The sequence below is a fragment of the Macaca fascicularis genome, chromosome 7, assembly GCF_037993035.2.
Source record: "Macaca fascicularis isolate 582-1 chromosome 7, T2T-MFA8v1.1".
Lineage (NCBI taxonomy): Eukaryota > Metazoa > Chordata > Mammalia > Primates > Cercopithecidae > Macaca > Macaca fascicularis.
The window spans coordinates 98773028-98791695 of NC_088381.1; the positions used below are offsets into that span (position 1 = coordinate 98773028).

Sequence of the window (18668 nt, forward strand, 5' to 3'; positions counted from 1 at the left end):
CCAGGAGACAGAACTTGCAGTGAGCCAAGATGGCGCCACTGCACTCCAGCCTGGGTGACAGAGCAAGACTCCGTCTCAAAAAAAAAAGAAAAAGAAAAAAAGAAAAGGAACATCTGCCTGATACTTTCTGCCTCATACAGTTCCAGGAGGATTACAGATCTAAATATGAAGGCAGAACAGTACTGCTTTTAGGATATAACAAGTATCTTCACAACTTCAGGTTAAAGGAAGATTTCTTGAAAAAGACAAAAACACTAGCCATAAAGAAAAGGATTAAAAATTCATTACAATTAAAAAATTTTTATTCAAGATAAAAGAGGAATTGGCAACCTACCCCACGCTTGTTTTTGCATAGCCCTAAAACTAAAAATGTTTTTTAAAGTATCACAAAATAAGAAACAAAGAATAGGCAACACAAACCCTTTGTGGCCCACAAAACCTAATATACTTACTTTAAAAGTCTGTCAATCTCCCATACTAATATCAGACAAAATAGGCTTAAAATTTTAAAAGGGACAAGAGACAAAGAACTTTATATACAGTCATGTGCCACATGACATTTCAGTGAATGACACACTGCATATACAACAGGGGTCCCATTATGATTATAACAGAGCTGAAAAATTCCTATTACCTAGTGAAGTCGTAGAAGTCTAGAAGTCATAGCTATTCTAACATTGTAGTGGGACGCATTAGACGCATTACTCACATTTGTCCTGATGCTGTTATAAACAAATCTACTGTGTTGTCAGTGGTACAGAAGTACAATACATATAATTATGTACAGTGCTTAATACTTATAATAACAATAATGACTATTCTACAGTTGATTTACTATATGTTTTTGTTTTGAGACACCCAGACTGGGTTGTAGTGTGCAGTCAAAGGTCACTGTACCCTCTAAGTCCTAGGCTCAGGTGATCCTCCTGCTTCAGCTTAAGGCTCGGGCCACCAGCCAGGCTAATTTTTTAGAAATTACTTTTGTAGAGAAGGGTGTTGCTTTGTTGCCCAGGCTGGCCTTGAACTCCTGGCCTCAAGTGGTCCTCTCACCTTAGCCTTCCAAGTTGCTGAGATTACAGGTGTGAGCCATCATGCCTGGTTCTATCGTTATTTTAGAGTATATTCCTACCTATAAAAAGAAAAGTTAACTGCAAAAGTGCCTCAGGCAGGTCCTTCAGGAAGTATTCCAGAAGAAGATATTGTTGTCACGGAAGATGACAGTTCCATGTGTGTTACTGCCTTTGAAGACCTTCCAGTGGGACAAGATGTGGAGGTAGAAGACAATGATACTAACCCAGGCCTTCCTAGGCCTTACATAGGCATAGATTAATATGTCTGTCTGTGTCTTCATTTCTAACAAAAAAAGTTTGAAACGTAAAAATAAATTAAAATTTTAAAAACTAGAAGAAAGCTAATAGAATAAGGATAAAAAGAAAACATTTTTATATAGCTGTACAATGTGCTTTTGTTTTAAACTAAGTGTTATTACAAAAGAGCTAAAATGCTGAAAAAATGAAAATGTATGAAGTAAAATAATTATGGTAAGCTAATTTATCATTGAAGAAAAATATTTCACATAAATTTAGTAAAGTCTAAGTGTACAATGTTTATAAAATCTACGGGAGAGACAATAATGCCACAGGCCTACAAATTCACTCACCACTCACTCACTGACTCAACCAGAGCAATTTCCAATCCTAAAAGCTCCATTCATGGTCAGTGCCCTATACAGTCGTACCATTTTTTATCTTTCTTTTTTCTGAGACAGGGCCTCACTCTGTCATCCAGGCTACAGTGCAGTGGCACGATCACAGTTCACTGCAGCCTCAACCTCTCTAAGTTCAGGTGATCCTCCCATCTCAGCTTCCCGAGCAGCTGGAACCACAAGTATCTACTACACAACTGGCTAACTTTTCTACTTTTTTGTAAAGATGGGGTTTCACCACATCGCCCAGGCTGGGCTCAAACTCCTGGCCTCAAGCAATCCTCCCTCCTCAGCCTCCCAGAGTACTAGGATTACAGGTGTGAGCGACAGCACCTGGCCCCAATTTTTTACTATACCTTTTCTATGTTTAGATACACAAATACATACCACTGTGTTACAACTGCCTATAGTATTCAGTACAGTAACATGCTATACAGGTTTGTGGTCTCAGAACAATAAGCTATACCATATAGCCCAAGTGCAGGCTACATTATCTAGTTTGTGTAAGCATATTCTGTGATGTTCACGAGATGAAATCATCTAACGATACATTTCTCAAAACGTATTCTTGTCATTAAGTGACACGACTATACTAATAATGACAAGAAGATATGACAGCTATAAACACACACACATCTAGTAATAGATCACCAAAACATATGAAGTGAAAACTGACAGAATAGAAGGGAGAATAGACAACAGTAGTTGGAGATTCAATACCCCACTGTAAATAATGGATAGAACCACCAGACAAACGGTAACGAAGAAAACAGGATCTGAACAACACAACAAATCAGCTCTAACAAACATATGCAGAACACTTCACCCAACAAAAAAATACACATCTTAAGTGCACACGGGACAGTCTCCAGAAGAGACCATGTAAGTTGAGTCACAAGTTAAGTCTCAATAACTTTTTTATTTTTTTGAAACAGGGTTTCATTCTGTCACTCAGGCTGGAGTGCAGTGGTGCAATCTCAACTCACTGCAACCTCCATCTCCTGGGTTCAAGTGATTCCCCTGCCTCAGTCTCCTGAGTAGCTGGGACTACAGGCGCACGCCACTAAACCCAGCTAATTCTTGTATTTTTTGGTAGAGACAGGGTTTCACCATGCTGGCCAAGCTGGTCTCGAACTCCTGACCTCAAGTGATCTGCCCACCTTGGCCTCCCAAAGTGCTGGGATTACAGGTATTAGCCACCATGCTCAGCCAAGTCTCAGTAACTTTAAAAAGACAGATATCAAAGTTTCTTCTCTGACCACAAAAAGATCAAGTTAGAAATCAATAACAAAAGAAAACTGGAAATTCACAAGTTTGTGGAAATTAAACAACATACTCTTAACCAATGGATCAAAGAAGAAAAATCAGGTAACAGAAACAAATGAAAACAAACACAGGACATACCAAAACTTAGAGGATGCAATGTAAGCAGTGTTCAGGAGGAAATTTATAGATATAAATGCTTACATTAAAAAACAAGAAAAGAGCCAGGTGCGGTGGCTCATGCCTGTAATACCAACACTTTGAGAGGCCGAGGCAGGCGGATCACTTAAGGTCAGGAGTTCGAGACCAACCTGGCCAACATGGCGAAACCCCATCTCTAGTAAAAATACAAAAATTAGGCAGGTGTGGTGGTGCGCATCTGTAGTCCCAGCTATTCGGGAGGGTGAAGCATGAGAATCACTTGAACCTGGGAGGCGGAGGTTGCAGTAAGCTGGCAATAGAGCGAGTCTCCGTCTAAAAAAGAAAAACAAAAAACAAAAAACTATACACAAGAAAAGACAGGGTATAGGAGCTGGAATTTGAAGCCAGTTGGATTACGAGGGTTTTGTTGCTCTTGGGAGATTCTTCTAGCAATTTCCATACCAACCAACACAGATGTTTCTCTTTCTTCATATGATGATCAGGGATCCAAATGCATCCAAAAAGCTAAAGAGGCACCATTTGTCCCCCATTGGAACAGCAGGTTTTGCAGCAATTGTTGCAGTGGATATACAAATTGAAGAGCAGGAGAAATATTAAAATGTCCCTTCACCTGATCCACATGCATGTGGCAGCCCAAGGTTTTGTGGTGGGAACAATGACGGTTGGTGTGAGCTATTCCATGCATTGAGAATTCTGGGCAAAACCTAAGCCTTAGAAGAAGAGATGCAGGCTGGGCACAGTGGCTCACACCTGCAATCCCAGCACTTTGGGAGTGTGAGGGGGGCGGATCACCTGAGGTCAGGAGTTTGAGACCAGCCTGGCTAATAGGGTGAAACTCCGTCTCTACTAAAAAATACAAAAATTAGTCAGTTGTGGGGGTGCGCACCTGTAATCCCAAGAACTCCAGAGGCTGAGGCACGAGAATCACTTGAACTCGGATGTGAAGGTTGCAGTGAGCCAAAATTGCACCACTGCACTCCAGCCAGCGCACAACAGGGAAAGGTCCCATCTCAAAAAAAAAAAAAAAACAAAAAACAAAAACAAAGAGAGTCTTGGTCTTGGTGCTGTCTTGGTCTTCGTCTTATTGGAGGAGCTTGCTCTAGTCAGACATGTCATTATTGAGGTTAAGTGTTCACATAGAAAACACATTATTTGATGGAATTCAGATGATAACACACTATTTTAAGTATTGATTTCCTTTCCTGCAGGCTTGATTTGCTTGGTGACCAAATTACTAGTCACTAGTTCACTAGTGAACTAGGTCATTCAGAGGAAGCAAGTTAACAGAAAAGAAATATGTCACCTAATGCACTTGACTATGTAAAAATATCCACCTTCTTAAACTGTTACAGTGAAATTAGTTCTAAAGAAGATAGTAGGCCAATCCAGAAGTACTCCCAGTTTGCTGCAGAAGCCCACATGCTTTGGATGTTATATAGGAGTCCTATTTACCCCAGTTAATATACTTTCTTCTGCCTGCCTAGTAGACTGGTTGGCTCCTTAAGTGCACGGGGGTGCAGTGGTTTATGTCTGTAATCTCAGCACTTTAGGAGACTAAGACAGAAGGGTCACTTGAGGCCAGGAGTTCAAGACCAGCCTGGGCAACAGAGCAAGACCCATCTCTAAAAAAAAACAAAAAGAGGCCAGGAGCGGTGGCTCACACCTGTAATCCCAGCACTCTGGGAGGCTGAGGCAGGTGGACCACCTGAGGTCAGGAGTTCGAGACCAGCCTGGCCAACATCGTGAAACCCCATCTCTACTAAAAAATTAACCAGGCATAGTGGTGGCAGGCATCTGTAATCCCAACTACTCAGGAAGCTGAGGAACAAGAATCACTTATACCAGCCTGGGTGACAAGAGTGAAACTCCAATTCAAAAAAAAAAACAACAAACAAAAAAAGTGCATGGGGCCAGACATCTGTAAACCCAGTGCTTTGGGATGCTGTGTGTTAGATATGAGTTCTAAATTTATTTTCGAAGAATATGTCAGTATGTTCACTTCTTTCTTTGCCTTCTACTTTTAAGCTTAACTTCCTCATAAAGCATCTTTTTCGATTACCTACTCCACCCTGACTCACCTGCTCCACTCTACATTCCAGTCACCTGCTCCTCCCTAACTCATTCCCATTACCTGCTACCACCTGCTCTGCCCTGACCCCCGCCAAAGCACTCGCCGCGTCATTCTTTTTAAATTAGACAATCGAAATTAGTTTAGCCTGTGCGGTCTAACCCTAACCAACAGGGGAACAACACAGCAGCAAGGGGTCACATGCATCAGGGATAAGAACCCCTTCCTCTCCCTTGTCCAACTGTGTGCTCATCATTCTTCCATCTGTAATGGTGCACCCTTCTATATAGAAGTAACTTGCCTTGCTGAGAATTCAAAAGGAAATTTTATATTTGAGTGCTGCTTCTTTTTGCAGCACCAAAACTTTATATATATAACAATTTGGGGGCTCATCTAGGATTACATTCCCCTCTGGGGACAGTCTCTGGTTCTCTCTCATGAGGAGGTGTACCCTGCCCTATTGTGGCAGCCTCAGGGGTGAGATATCAAGACCCAGTCAGTGTGAGGAATAACCCAAGCTCTCAGCAATGCCAGGGGTGGGGTGGGGTGGGGTGGGGTGGGGTGGGGTGGGGTGGGGCGGGGTGGGGTGGGGCGGGGTGGGGCGGGGCGGGGCGGGACTGGCCAGCAACCTAGCTTAAAGGATCCTCACATACTGTGGCTACAACTCTGTGCACAGGCCAAGGAAGGAGAAGGTAGGAGCTGGTAAAGTACTTCCTTTGTGGTCAAATTCTGGAGGGCTAAATGTGTGTATGTGTGAATGATCATCAACAACCCTGCTTGCGGTGTTGTGTGGATGGTGACAAGTCCTACTGCTGAACGAAGTGAGTGGGTCCTCTCCGTGGTTCTGTAGCTACCTTATATGGCTTAGAGCAGATCCTGCCATGGGATTTATACCAGCATGCCAACACTAAGAGGGGCCTAATTCTCCCTTAGGGGAGCAGCCAGAGAGGACAGCATGAGTAGGAAGTGTGCAAAGGACCTTCAGAGGGGGAAAGGGGGGAAACAGGTCAACCTCCCAGGACAAGCAAGACAAGACACTCCCCGGTTTGAGGGATTGAGCCTTCCAGGACATGCAAGACGAGACATCCCTGGTGTTAAGGGGTTGAACCTTCCACTAATTTCAAGGGTTCAATCTGACATAACCCCCCGACTTTTCCTTTCTTCTTGGGGGAAGACAGAGTAGCTCTACTCCTGCAGGTCCCTACCCTAGAGGCAGGGAGAGAGACAGAGAGGGGAAAGACAGGGAGAGAGGTTGGAGGAAGAGAGGCAGAGAGACAAAGATGGAGTCAGAGAGAAAGACAAAGTCAAAGAGAGAAAGAGAAAAATAGAAGCAGTAAAGAAAAAACATTCCTTTAAGAGCCAGGGTAAATTTAAAACCTATAGTTAATAATTGAAGGTCTTCTCCGGGACCCTATAACAAACTCCCAATACCACCTCACTGTCAGTGTAAACAAGGGCGTAGCCGGAAAGCACTGAGGCCACTGACAACCCACGGCCTTCCTATCAAAAATCCTTAACCCGGTAACCCGCAGATGGCCCAAATGCATTCAATCTGTAGCGGCAACTGCTTTGCTAACAGAAGAAGGTAGAAAAAGAACTTCTACAGGAAACCTCACTGTGAGCACACCTCACCAGTTCAGAACTATCCTAAGTCCAAAAGCAAAAAGGTAGTTTACTAACTCAAAAATCTTAAAGCATAGGGCTATTCTGTTAGAAAAAGATGATTTATCATTAACCCCTGAAAATTCCCTTAACCCAGCAAGTTTCCTAACAGGGGATTTAAATCTTTACCATACAAAGGTCCGACCAGACCTAGGAGGAAGCCCCTTCAGGAGAGGAAGACAGATGGTTCCTCCTGGGTGACTGGGGAGTGGGGAACAACAACAACAACAACAACGGTACTCAGTAATTGACAGGGAAACTCTTGTAGAAGCAGAGTTAGGAAAACTGCCTAATAATTGGTCTGCTCAAACGTGTGAGCTGTTTGCACTCAGCCAAGCCTTAAAGTACTTACAAAACCAGGAAGGAACCATCAATTTACTTAGAACCATCAATTCTAAGTAAATTTGGACTAAACGCGGTCTTATTAATAGCACAGAATAACTGAAATCCCAAACTTAGAAGGTTTTCAACAAAAGTCAAGTTTGCTAAAAGTTAACAGTGTAACATGTATTATCCTAACTTCTAATCTTATGGCCTTAGTCTAGTCTACAGACATGAACAAACTTCACTTCAGAAAAGAATGATTATCATCTTCAAAAATAAAAAAGTGGGGGGGGGGAGAATTTATGTAAAAAGAATGTTATATTGTAAATTCCTGTCCTGTCCTAAAATAAATTAACTGGTTGTTTTAAAAAAAAAAAAAAAAAAAAAAAAAAAAAAGCCGGGCGTGGCGGCTCACACCTGTAATCCCAGCACGTTGGGAGACTAAGGTGGGCAGATCATGAGGTCAGAAGATTGAGACTGTCCTGGCTAACACAGTGAAACCCCGTCTCTACTAAAAATACAAAAATTAGCCGGGCATGGTGGCGGGTGCCTGTAGCCCCAGCTACTCCAGAGGCTAAGGAAGGGGAATGGCGTGAACCCAGGAGGCAGAGCTTGCTGTGAGCCGAGATGGTGCCACTGTACTCCAGCCTGGGCAACAGAGGGAGACTCTGTCTTCAAAAAAAAAAGAAAAAAAAAAAGGATGTTTGTGACAAGTCAGAAAGGTGAGGCATGGAGGCATGTCGAAGAATTATCTGTGAAAGTCACGGGGAAAAAAAAGGTTATAAAAGGAAATGTATGCAAGAAATGTATAATTTAAAAGTAATTAAGCCTCCTAAATGTAAAACGATTGAAGAAACAGTTTATGTGCAAAGTGTGTGTAAGGAAAGTAAAATATACTTTTGGTAAAAAGATTATAAGGAGGCATGAGAATATAAATTTTTACCTACATTAAAAGGTTAAAAATATATATATTTTGTTTCAAAGGTTTAAGCAAGTTTTAAAACGTTAATTGTAAAGGCAATTCTGTGTGTAAACATTAGCTAAAGAGGTATCATCCAGTTTTTCTGTGAACTGGATATTAAAATAAAAGCATAACTTTGGGAGGCCAAGACGGGCAGATCATGAGGTCAGGAGATCGAGACCATCCTGGCTAACATGGTGAAACCCCGTCTCTACTAAAATATACAAAAAACTAGCCAGGCGTGGTGGCGGGCGCCTGTAGTCCCAGCTACTCGGGAGGCTGAGGCAGGAGAATGGCATAAACCCGGGAGGCGGAGCTTGCAGTGAGCTGAGATCCGGCCACTGCACCCAGCCTGGGCCGAGACTCCGTCTCAAAAAAATAAATAAATAAAAAATAAAAGCATAACAGGTTTTTCTTAAAGCACTAACCTGCTCTTTAACAAAAAGTATAAAAAAGGTTAAAAAGAGTCTGTAAGACAGGCGCAGTGGCTCACGCCTGTAATCCCAGCACTTTGGGAGGCCGAGGCAGGCGAATCATGAGGTCAGGAGATCGAGACCATCCTGGCTAACTCGGTGAAACCCCGTCTCTACTGAAAATACAAAAAAAGCTGGGTGTGGTGGCAGGTGCTGTAGTCCCATCTACTCGGGAGGCTGAGGCAGGAGAATGGTGTGAACCTGGGAGCCGGAGCTTGCAGTGAGCCAGAGCTTGCAGTGAGCCAAGATTGCGCCACTGCACTCCAGCCTGGGCCACAGAGCGAGAGTCTGTCTCCAAAAAAAAAAAAGTCTATAAAAATCTTACGGTCAGACATTAAAAATTGGATAAATATGTCTACAAGGTTTTATTAAAATTAACATTAATAACACACTAATATAAAGGGAAATTCAGCTTATCTGGTATAAAAATCATACAGGAAGCATTGTTAAATATAAAATGGTTGTTTGGCTTTCTTTGGTCTAAAAAGTAATAAAAATAGGTGCTATAGGAAATTTCTTAGAAGGCACCAAAGACTATAAAGTCCAATGTTGATGTCCCCTAAAACAAAAGGTCAATTTCTTTTTTTTTTTTTTTTTTTTTGAGACGGAGTCTCGCTCTGTCACCCAGGCTGGAGTGCAGTGGCCGGATCTCAGCTCACTGCAAACTCCGCCTCCCGGGTTCACGCCATTCTCCTGCCTCAGCCTCCCGAGTAGCTGGGACTACAGGTGCCTGCCACCTCGCCCGGCTAAGTTTTTGTATTTTTAGTAGAGACAGGGTTTCACTGTGTTACCCAGGATGGTCTCGATCTCCTGACCTCGTGATCCGCCCGTCTCGGCCTCCCAAAGTGCTGGGATTACAGGCTTGAGCCACCGCGCCCGGCCAAAAGGTCAATTTCTTAGAAATTATATACTTGGTTTATCTTCCACTTTCCTTTCCCTCAAAACTAAAGGGTGGCACAGGTACCACCCCTAGAATTTCCAGTAAACCAGCACCAGCCTGAAGATCACCTTCTCATGAAAGGGTGGAAAGAAGGAAAACTCGAGCCAGCCTGGGAAGGACCCTACCTTGTGCTGCTAACCACCGAGACTGCTGTTCGCATAGCAAAAAAAGGGATGGACTCATCACACCCAGGTCAAGGCGCCACTCCTTCCAAAGTTGTGGACTACAGTCCCAGGGGAAAATCCTACCAAACTAAAGCTAAGAAAAATTTAACTTTTTCATCTATTCTATTACTCTTTCTTCTTTTCTCGCTCTATTGCTGACCTTCTAGTTATTAACATAACCAAGTCAATTTCACCTCAAACTACTGCATTTAATGCTTGCCTTGTTATACACTGTGGGGACCTGCCAAGTCAAAGACAGCTCTCTACTTCAGAAAAGTACCTCTGTCCATCCTGACTCTCCTCAGAATGGGCATTAGTAAATTGGGACCTTTTAATCCAGGGAGATTTCAATAAAGACCCGAGTGTCAACCAGGAGCCTTGCCCCTGATGTAGAGCTTTTATGCTGTAGCTAGTCCAGCGTTCTATGGACCACTAAAAAGCAAAGATAGACTGCCCTAACCAGTTTTTGTAACTTCCTAAAACCACACATTCATTTTACTACAGAGACAGCCCCCCTCAACTGTCAGCTAAACCAGTGTAACCCTATACAGGCTATTATTTCAATCCCCCAAAGTTCTCCCCCTTTTCTAAGCCTGTTCCCTTCTTTACACCAGCTTTATGGTATAGGGGCTGAGGTTTCAAGGACAGACCCTATTGGATTCTTTAAAATGCGTTTCTTGGATACCCCGCCACCTGCACCGGCCTCTAAGCCTTTTTCCAAAACCTCTCACAGAACCATTGTTCCTCCTCCATCTTACGACAAGGCCAAGACAGCGAAGGTAAAAGTTAAAGACTTAAAACAAACTTTGGCAATTGAGACAAGATACCAAGATATACATACCTGGTTGGAATGGATCAAATATTCCAACCGCACATTAAACAAAAGCAATTGTTACGTTTGTGCGCACAGCAGGCCAGAGGCCCAGACTGTCCCCTTTCCAGTAAGGTGGTCCTCCAGTCAACCAGGCATGGGCTGCATGGTAGCTCTTTTCCAGGATTCTACAGCCTGGAGTAATAAGTCTTGCCAAGCTCTCTCTCTGGTATATCCTGAAATCTGGCACCCCGCGGGTCAGCCCCCGAGGGCCATCCAGTCTCCATTTCCCAACACTAAGTTCACTTTGTGTCTCTCACAACAGGGAGGAAATTCAGCATTCCCTGGCGAACTGAAGGGATGCAGTGAGCTTACATTTTCAAGAGCTTATCAATCAGTCAGCCCTTGTTCATCCCCAAGCGGATGTGTGATGGTATTGTGGTGGACCTTTACTGGACACTCTGCCAAATAACTGGAATGGCACTTGTGCTTCAGTCCAATTGGCTATCCCTTTCACCCTGCCATTTCATCAACCAGAGAAAGGAAAAATAAGACATCGTAAAGCGAGAGAAGCCCCTTACAGCTCTTTCAATGCTCACGTCTATTTAGATACAATTAAAGTCCCATGGGGAATACCAGATCAATTTAAAGCCCAAAATCAAACAGCTGCAAGATTTGATTCAATATTTTGGTGGGTGACAAAAATGTAGACTGGATAAACTACATCTATTACAAACAACAGCGATTTATTAACTACACTAGAGATGCTGTTAAAGGAATACCTGAACAATTAGGGGCTACTAGCTAGATGGCTTAGGAAAACAGGATAGCCTTAGACATGATAGTAGCAGAAAGAGGAGGAGTTTGCATCATGATTAAAACTCAATGTTTTACCTTCATCCCAAACAGCACCGCCCCTGATAAAAGTATAACAAAAGCATTCCAAGGTCTGACTGCTCTATCCAATGAGTTAGACAGCAACTCAGGGGTAAATGACCCCTTTACAGGATGGCTAAAAAAAGTAGTTCGGTAAATGGAAAGGAATAATAGCCTCAATTCTTCCCTTGCAGCCATAATAGGTGTACTTATTCCTGTCAGGTGCTGTGTCATACCATGCATCCGTAAACTGATGCAGAGGCTCATAAAAACGGCACTTACTAAAACCTCCCTTAACTACCCTCCACCTTATCCAGAAAAGCTGCTTCTTTTAGAAAGTCAAGCAAAACAACTAAGCAAAGACATTTAAAAAAAAAAAGTTTGAAAAGAAAGCTGTAAGGAAACACAAGGGGAGGGATTGTTAGATATGAGTCCTAAATATCTTTTCAAAGAATGTGTCAGTATGTTCAATTCTTTGCCTTCTACTTTTAAACTTCCTCGTAAAGCAATCTTTTTCGATTAACTAAGTCCACCCTGACTCATTCCAGTTACCTACTCCACCCTGACTCACCTACTTCACTCTACACTCCAATCACTTGCTCCACTCTAACTCATTCCAATTACCTGCTACCTGCTCTGCCCTGACCCCCGCCAAAGCACTCACCCCATCATTCTCTTTAAATTAGCCAACCGCAATTAGTTTAGCCTGTGCAGTCTAACCCTAGCCAACAGGGGAATGACACAGCAGCAAGGGGCCACATGCGTCAGGGATAAGAACCCCTTCCTCTCCCTTGTCCAAGTGTGTGCTCACCATTGTTCCATCTGTAAGGGCACACCCTTCTATATAGAAGTAACTTGCCTTGCTGAGAAAAAGAAAATTTTATATTCGAGTGCTATTTCTTTTGTAGCACCAAAACTTTATATATAACACTGAGGCAGGAGGATCACTTGAGGCCAGGAGTTAGAGACCAGCCTAGGCAACATGGCAGGACCCCATCTCTATAAAAAAGTTAAAAAAAAAAAAAAATTAGTTGGGCATGGTGGTGCACACCTGGAGTCCCAGCTACTTGGGAGGCTGAGTGGGGAGGACAGCTTGAGCCCAAGAGTTTGATGTTACAATGAGCTATGATTGCGCCACACTCCAGCTGGGCAAAAGAGCAAGACCCTATCTCTATTAACTTGTAATGGAGTGTAACTTTTAACGCCTCCCACAACGAAAAGTGTGTCTAAATTGAACTTACAGCAAACAACAGAGCTACATAATATTTATTTCAGAATCACAATTGGAAAGATTAGGCCGGGCACGCGCTCACGCCTGTAATCCTAACACTTTGGGAAGACAAGGTTAGTGGATCACCTGAGGTCAGGAATGCGAGATCAGCCTGGCCAACATGGTGAAACCCTATCTCTACAAAAAATACAAAAATCGGCTAGGTGTGGTGGCACGTGCCTGTAATCCCAGTGACTCAAGAGGGTGAGGCAGGAGAATCACTTGAACCCGGGAGGCGGAGGTTACAGTGAGCTGAGATTACACCACTGCACTCCAGTCTGGGTGACAAAGCGAGACTGTCTCAAAAAAAATTTTTTTAATTGTAAAGATTAGAATAACTTAATTATGGATTCCAGTTTAGCTCTTTTGTAACTGCAGAATTGTATTTTGCTACAGTTCTATTAGAATATTTTAAAATGTCATCTTGAAATACATATATATTTTTTAAGCCTTGATACAACGATAAAAGAACACTATTAAGATGTGTACATTATGTTTATTTTCTCTGTAAGAATTCATACATTTTAAACTAAAATTATCTATAATGGAAGTGATTAATGATTTATGAGCAAGTTGGTTTTGCCAGACATTATATACAAACTTTGATACACTACAGAATGCTTTTAAACTTACGAAATTCTCGTCTAACCTGAACTTACATTCCACAGTGAGAACAACTGATGTGTTGTTAGTAAAGTGAACACACCAAAAATAATAGTAAGTAAAAAACAAGATGATCTCAAACAACTTACAACTTAAACTAGAAAATGAACAAACTAAACCAAAAGCCAGTAGAAGGAAATAAAGATTGGAGCAGAGACCAATGAAAGAGAACAGAAAAAAAAAAATTATTGAAAGCAAAAGTCCGATCTTCGAAAAGATTAAAAAACTGACAACCCTTTAGCTGGGGGAGAGGGGAGAGAAGGGGACAAAGAGAGAAAGAGAGAAGAGAGATGGAGGGAGGGAGAAAGAGGAGAGACTCAAATTACTAAAATCAGATATTAAAGTTAAATTGGGAACCACCAATTCCACACAAATAACTCTCCCAACAAAGAAAAGCCCTGAATCTGATAGCTTCGCTAGTGAATTCCACCAGCATAACTAACACCAATCTTTCTCCAACTTTTCCAGAAATTTGAAGAGAAGGGAATACTACCCAACTCATTCTATGAGGCCAGCACTGCCCCGATAACCAAAGGCAGACAAAGACACTAAAGAAACGATAGACCAATCAACATCCCTTATGAACACTGATACTAAAATTTTCAACGAAATACTAGCAAACTGAATTCAGCAGCATATTAAAAGAATTACATGACCAAGAAGGATTTATTCCTGTAATGAAAATATAATTCAACATGAAAATCAATCAATGTAAGAAAGTACACTAACAGAATGAAGGAAAAAGTCATGATTATCTCAGTGCAGAAAAAGCAATGGACAGAATTCTACACCCTTTCATGATAACACTCCACACACAAGAAACAGAAGAAAATTACCTCATCATAATAAAAGCCATATATGAAAAACCTACAGCAAACATAGTCAATGATGAAAGACTGAAAGCTTTTTCTCTAAGATCAGGAACAAAGCAAGGAAATCCACTTTCACACTTCTATTCAATATAGTACTAGAATTCCCATCAATTAGGAAACAGAGTAAAAGGCAACCCAATTGGAAAGAAAGAAATAAAATTATGTTCACAGGTATGATGTAGGAACTCAAAAGATTCCATAATAATCTATGAGAATAAATGAATCCAGCAAAGTATAGAATACAAAATCAACACAGAAAAATCAGTTTCATTTTTATACACTAACAATGAACAATCTGAAAAGGTAATTAAGAAAACAATTCCATTCACAATAGCATCAAAAAGAGTAGGAATTAACCAAGGATGTGAAAGACTTACATAATGAAAACTATAAAACAATGCTGCAAGAAATTAAGACATAAATAAATGGAAGCACATCTCATGTTAATGGATTACAAGACTTAATACTGTTAAAATGTCAATACCCAAAGCAATCTACAGATTCAATGCAATCCTTATCAAAATCCCAACTTTATTTCTGCAGAAAATAGAAAAATCCATCACAAAATTCACATGGAATCTCAAGGAACCCCAAATAGCATAACTACAAGGAAAGAAAAGAAAAGAAAACCTTGAAAATGATGAATAAATAAAACAAATATTTGTCACGTGCTGTAGCACACGCCTCTAGTCCCAGCTACTCAGGGGGCTGAGGCAGGATGATCACTTGAGCCTGGGGGGAGTAGAAGCTACAATGAGCTGACGTTGCGCCACTACACTCCAGCCCGGGTGACAGAGTAAGACTGTCTTAAAATAAGTAACAATGTCTTAAAACAAAAATAAACAAACAAACAGGAGGAAACACTTCATTGCCAAAAACTGCTAACAAAGTGAGCACATGCTGTTGGAAAAATGGCACAGACTTGCTTGACATAGAGTTACCACAAACCTTCAAATTGTAAAAAACTCGTATCAGCAAAGTGCACTAATGTGAAGTATGCCTACACTATGAGGTGCCTGCGCTGCCTGTGAAGCTATACAATATTATGTGAAAGGTGACTTCATTCAGCAGTCCCACTACTGGTTATCTACCCAGACGAAAAGAAATCATTATATGAAAAAACACTTATACACGCATGCTTACAGCAGCACAATTCACAACTGCAAAAATATGGAACCAGCCTAAATGCCCATCAACCAACGAGTGGATAAAGAAAATGTGATATACCATGGTATACTACTCAGCCATAAGAAGGAATGAAATAAAGGCATTTGCAGCAATCTGGATGCAGCTGGAGAGACCATTGTTCTAAATGAAGCAACTCAGGAATGGAAAACCAAACATTATACATTCTCATAACTGGGAGCCAAGCTATGGGGATGCAAAGACATAAGAATGATATAATGAGCTTTGGGGACTTGAGAGGAAAAATGGGAGGCGGGTGAGGAATAAAAGACTGCACAATGGGTACAGTGTACACTGCTCAGATGACAGGTGCACCAAAATCTCAGAAATCACCAAAAAGAACTTTTCCATGCAACCAAACGCAACCTATTCTCCCAAATCTACTGAGAAAGAAAGAAGAAAGAAAGAAAAAAAGAGAGACAGAGAGAAAGACAGAAAGAAAGAAAAGAAAAGAAAACAGAACAGAACAGAACAGGAAGGAAAGAAAGGCAAGAAAGTAGACTTGAAGCCTGGGCAATATAGCAAGACTGCATGTCTACAAAACTTTTATTTAAAAAATTAGCCAGGTGTGGCAGCACAGGCCTCTAGTCTCAGCTATTTGGGAAGCTGATGTGAGAAGACCACTTGAACCCAGGAGATCAAGGCTACAAGTGAGTTATGATTGTGCCATTGCACTCCAGTCTGGGTGACAGAGAGAGACCCTGGCTCTTTTAAAAAAAAAAAAGTGGACTTGAATTAGTTGTAAATGTATTTTAGAAGTTCTAGGATAACTACCAAACGAAAAATTTTAAAACTATAGTTCATATGCTAAGAGAGCAGAGAAAATGCAGTCATACAAAATTCTCAAACCAGAGAAGGCAGAAAAAGAGGATTATAAACAAAGAACAAGTGCAAAAATAGAAAAGAGTTACGGACATGGTACTAACCCAACTACATCAATAATCACTTTAAATGTGAATTATTTAAATAAACCAATCAAAAAAGACTGTTGTAGTGAATTAAAAAAATAAAATGCCAGGCAGGTTGCCTACAATAAATTTTATTTAAGTACAAACACAGAAAATGACAAAAAGTAAACGGATGGGGAGTTATACCATGCGAACATTAATTTTTTAGAAGTGGGAATAGTTACATTAATTTCAGACAAAGCAGACTTCAGAACAAGGAAAATAATCCAGGATAAAGAGGGATGTTACATAATGATAAAGAGGTCAATTCTCCAAGAACAAAACAACCCTTTAGTGTGTCAAAATAGGAGAAGCAAAAATTGAGAAATACATGAATCCACTATTATAGCTGGAAACTACAACACTCCTCTACCAGTAACTGAGAGATCCAGCAAGGCAGAAAACCAGTAAAGATATAGTTCAACTGAACAGCATCATCAGTCAGCTGGATCTAATTGATATCTACACAGTACTTTATCCAAGAACAGCAGAACACACCTTATTTTCAAACTCACATGGAATGCAGAACACACCTTATTTTCAAACTCACATGGAATGTTCATCAAGAAAAACATTTTGGGCCGGGTGCGGTGGCTCAAGCCTGTAATCCCAGCACTTTGGGAGGCTGAAACGGGCGGATCACGAGGTCAGCAGATCGAGACCATCCTGGCTAACCCGGTGAAACCCCGTCTCTACTAAAAAATACAAAAAACTAGCCGGGAGAGGTGGCGGGCGCCTGTAGTCCCAGCTACTCGGGAGGCTGAGGCAGGAGAATGGCGTAAACCCGGGAGGCGGAGCTTGCAGTGAGCTGAGATCCGGCCACTGCACTCCAGCCTGGGCGACAGAGTAAGACTCCGTCTCAAAAAAAAAAAAAAGAAAAACATTTTGGACCATAAAACACACCTTAACAACTTTAAAAGATTAGAATTCATACAGTGTACTATCAGACTACAATATAATTAAATCTAAAAATCAGTAACAGAAAGATAATTACAAAATCCCAGAATATAGGAAATTAAACATACTTGTAAGTGAAACATTGGTCAAAGAAGTATCAGGATACGTTTTAAAATATTTTGGCCAGACACTGTGGCTCACACCTGTAATCCTAGCACTTTGGGAGGCCAAGGTGGAGAGATTACCTGAGCTCAGGAGTTTGAGACCAGCCTGGCCTACATGGTGAAACCCCATCTCTACTAAAAATACAAAAATTGACCGGACATGGTGGCACAAGCCTGTAATCCCAGCACTTTGGGAGGCCTAGGCAGGCAGATCACATGACATGAGGAGTTTGAGACCAGCCTGGCCAACATGGCGAAACCCTATCTCTACTAAAAATACAACAAATTCACCGGGTGTGGTGGTGGGTGGCTGTAATCCCATCTACTTGGGAGGCTGAGGCAGGAGAGTCGCTTGAACCCGGGAGGCGGAGGCTGCAGTGAGCAGACATCATGCCAGTGCACTCCAGCCTGGGCAACAAGAGCGAAAGTATTTCAAAGTAAATACATAAATGAAAAAAAAGAGAAAGCTTTGAAACCAACAATTTAGCTTCCATCTTAGGAAAGCAGAGAAAGAACAGCATTATAAACAAAAGAAATAATACAAAATAGAACATAGAAATCGAAAAACTTACCATAGAAAAATCAGTAAAACCAGTTCATTGAAAAGATCATTAAAATGGATTAAACTCTAGCCAAGCTCGCAAAAAAAGCAGGGGGAGAGACGGAAAAAGGGGGAGAAAGAGGAAGAAAGAAGACACAAACTACTAATATCAGAAATGAGGCCAGGCATGGTGGTTCAATGCCTGCAATCCCAGCACTTTGGGAGGCGAGCTGGGCAAATCACCTGAGGTGAGGAATCTGAGACCAGCCTGGACAACATGGCGAAACCCCATCTCTACTAAAAATACAAAAAAAAAAAAAAAAAAATTAGCCAGGTGTGGTGGTGGGTGCCTGTAATCCCAGCTATCGGGGAGGCTGAGGCAAGAGAATCGCTTGAACCCAGAAGGCAGAGGTTACAGTGAGCAGAGATCACGCCATTGCTCTCCAGCCAGGGAAACAAAGCAAGACTCCATCTCAGGAAAAAAAAAAAAAAAAAAGAAAGAAGGGTCCTCATTATTGAACCCATGGACATTAAAAGGAAAATAAAAATTATAAACAGCTTAATGCCCACAAATTTGATAACTAAGATGAAATGGACCAATTCCTTGAAAGACACACTCTACAAAAACTCACATAAGGAGCAACAAATGATGTGAATGGATCCATATATACTAAAGAAATGGAACCAACAATTAATAGTCTTCAAAAATAAAAAGCATCA

General features: G+C 41.4%; 1 protein-coding gene and 1 pseudogene across 6 annotated transcripts in view; one reads left to right on the plus strand and one right to left on the minus strand.

The window, feature by feature from the left end:
• STRN3 (striatin 3) overlaps positions 1–18668 on the minus strand; it is a 134026-nt gene that overhangs the window by 66323 nt on the left and 49035 nt on the right. The window contains exon 1 of one of the 6 annotated variants that reach the window (XM_065548694.2): positions 4017–4154. The exons of the other annotated variants lie outside the window; for them this stretch is intronic. Coding sequence (XP_065404766.1) covers positions 4017–4139 — 123 coding nt within the window. The 5' untranslated portion in view covers positions 4140–4154. Of the gene's footprint in view, positions 1–4016; positions 4155–18668 lie in introns of those variants that run through there. 6 annotated transcript variants of the gene reach the window in all.
• On the plus strand, positions 2439–3845 carry LOC123574391 (HIG1 domain family member 1A, mitochondrial pseudogene; annotated as a pseudogene).